Source organism: Sinocyclocheilus grahami, unplaced genomic scaffold (genome assembly GCF_001515645.1).
Source record: "Sinocyclocheilus grahami isolate Dianchi unplaced genomic scaffold, SAMN03320097.WGS_v1.1 scaffold654.1, whole genome shotgun sequence".
NCBI lineage: Eukaryota > Metazoa > Chordata > Actinopteri > Cypriniformes > Cyprinidae > Sinocyclocheilus > Sinocyclocheilus grahami.
This window is the reverse complement of record NW_015505833.1, coordinates 249,814-252,536: the sequence shown is the minus strand read 5'-3', so window position 1 is coordinate 252,536 and position 2,723 is coordinate 249,814. Positions and strand designations below refer to the sequence as shown.

The 2,723-nt window shown below is 43.4% G+C and overlaps 1 protein-coding gene across 1 annotated transcript in view; it reads right to left on the bottom strand.

The window, feature by feature from the left end:
- LOC107558622 (brain-specific angiogenesis inhibitor 1-associated protein 2-like) overlaps positions 1 to 2,723 on the bottom strand; it is a 38,147-nt gene that overhangs the window by 3,401 nt on the left and 32,023 nt on the right. The window contains exon 8 of the mRNA XM_016242283.1: positions 1,666 to 2,083. Within this exon, the coding sequence (XP_016097769.1) occupies positions 1,666 to 2,083 (418 nt within the window). The remainder of the gene's footprint in view (positions 1 to 1,665; positions 2,084 to 2,723) is intronic.

The following is a 2,723-nucleotide window of genomic DNA, read 5'->3' as shown; positions in this document are numbered from 1 at the left end:
CACAGTCGCACACACCCACACTCACACACACACACACACATACACACACTCGAATACACACACTCGCACACACACACCCATGAATCCCTGACGAGTCTCGCTGGACTGTCTCCTCGGCAGCGGCAGTGTGGAGGTGGAGTAGAGATCAGGAGCCTTCAGCACACCGACAGCAGCGGCAGAGCCGGACAGCAGGACGGGTGTGAGCGCGCGGGACAGAGGGGCACTGTGGGGGGCCATTAGGGGCGGAGTCAGGCCCAGCAGGGAACTGTGGGAGGAGGTGGAGGTGTGGGTAATGGAGGGAGGAGACTGTAACCCAGACACGCCCACTGCTGTCTGTGAGTGGGCGGAGCTGGCTGAAGAAGCGGACTGGGCGTGTCCATTACTGGAGGGGTTCGGGTGAGACTGAAGGCCCGGGACAGACTGAGACGAGCGCTGCTGCTGCTGAGGACGACTGTCACCATTCAACAGAGGCGGGACTTCCTGCACAGACAGCCTCTGAGACGAGAGAAATCAAGCTTCATTAGTTCTATTTCTAATTGTTATTCATTGGGAACTCAACATGCAAACATTGTGCAGCAAGATTAAAAAAAAATTTTTGGCCTTCTTTATTAATATAGATTGAAAGATAGCATGGAAAATGTGATAGAAATTTTGTATTAATAACAAAATTAAAGAAGTGTCTTACAAAATACTAAACAGGATTTATCCAGTTGAGCATGTTTTGGAAAGAATTAAAGTGAAAATTTGAATTGAACTGAATTTTGTACATTTGTTTTATCATAAAATATATATATATATATATATATATATATACAGTGGGTACGGAAAGTATTCAGACCCCCTTAAATTTTTCACTCTTTGTTATATTGCAGCCATTTGCTAAAATCATTTCAGTTATTTTTTTTTCCTCATTAATGTACACACAGCACCCCATATTGACAGAAAAACACAGAATTGTTGACATTTTTGCAGATTTATTAAAAAAGAAAAACTGAAATATCACATGGTCCTAAATATTCAGACCCTTTGCTCAGTATTTAGTAGAAGCACCCTTTTGATCTAATACAGCCATGAGTCTTTTTGGGAAAGAGGCAACAAGTTTTTCACACCTGGATTTGGGGATCCGCTGCCATTCCTCCTTACAGATCCTCTCCAGTTCTGTCAGGTCGGATGGTAAACGTTGGTGGACAGCCATTCTTAGGTCTCTCCAGAGATGCTCAATTAGGTTTAAGTCAGGGCTCTGGCTGGGCCATTCAAGAACAGTCACAGAGTTGTTGTGAAGCCACTCCTTCGTTAGTTATGGTTAGTTATTCATATTTCACATGAGCTGATTCGTTACACAGTCGTCCTGTCCCTGCAGCTGAAAAAAAAACCCACAGCATGATGCTGCCACCACCATGCTTCACTGTTGGGACTGTATTGGACAGGTGATGAGCAGTGCCTGGTTTTCTCCACACATACCGCTTAGAATTAAGGCCAAAAAGTTCTATCTTGGTCTCATCAGACCAGAGAATCTTATTCTGGTGTTTTTTAGCAAACTCCATGCGGGCTTCCATGTGTCTTGCACTGAGGAGAGGCTTCCGTCGGGCACAGTCGCACACACCCACACTCACACACACACACACACATACACACACTCGAATACACACACTCGCACACACACACCCATGAATCCCTGACGAGTCTCGCTGGACTGTCTCCTCGGCAGCGGCAGTGTGGAGGTGGAGTAGAGATCAGGAGCCTTCAGCACACCGACAGCAGCGGCAGAGCCGGACAGCAGGACGGGTGTGAGCGCGCGGGACAGAGGGGCACTGTGGGGGGCCATTAGGGGCGGAGTCAGGCCCAGCAGGGAACTGTGGGAGGAGGTGGAGGTGTGGGTAATGGAGGGAGGAGACTGTAACCCAGACACGCCCACTGCTGTCTGTGAGTGGACGGAGCTGGCTGAAGAAGCGGACTGGGCGTGTCCATTACTGGAGGGGTTCGGGTGAGACTGAAGGCCCGGGACAGACTGAGACGAGCGCTGCTGCTGCTGAGGACGACTGTCACCATTCAACAGAGGCGGGACTTCCTGCACAGACAGCCTCTGAGACAAGAGAAATCAAGCTTCATTAGTTCTATTTCTAATTGTTATTCATTGGGAACTCAACATGCAAATAATCTGCAGCAAGATTTATTATTGTTTTTGGACTTTTTTATTAATATAGATTGAAAGATAGCATGGAAAATGTGATAGAAATTTTGTATTAATAACAAAATACTAAACAGGATTTATCCAGTTGAGCATGTTTTGGAAAGAATTAAGGTGAAAATTTGAATTGAACTGAATTTTGTACATTTGTTTTATCATAAAATAATTTAAGGGGGTCTGAATACTTTCCGTACCCACTGTATACTCAAAGATTATTTTATTTTACTCAAGATTATTTTGGAAGGATTTAGAAAGTTATATTAGCAGAAATCTGCAGTGTATGATACAAATGTATGTATTTGGTGTGCTTTTATTATTTTTAGAATGACATTTTAAAAAGTAAAGAACAATACATTATACGATTATTTATTTAATGAGGAAAGTATCATAAAATAAGTGGGCTCAAATTTTATAAAATAAATAAATAAATAAACTAAAAGTAAACCAAAAAAGCGCTGAAAACATGTAATAAATGTTATAAAAGTACTAAATGTATTAGGGATGCACCGATATGAAAATTTTGGCCGATACCGAT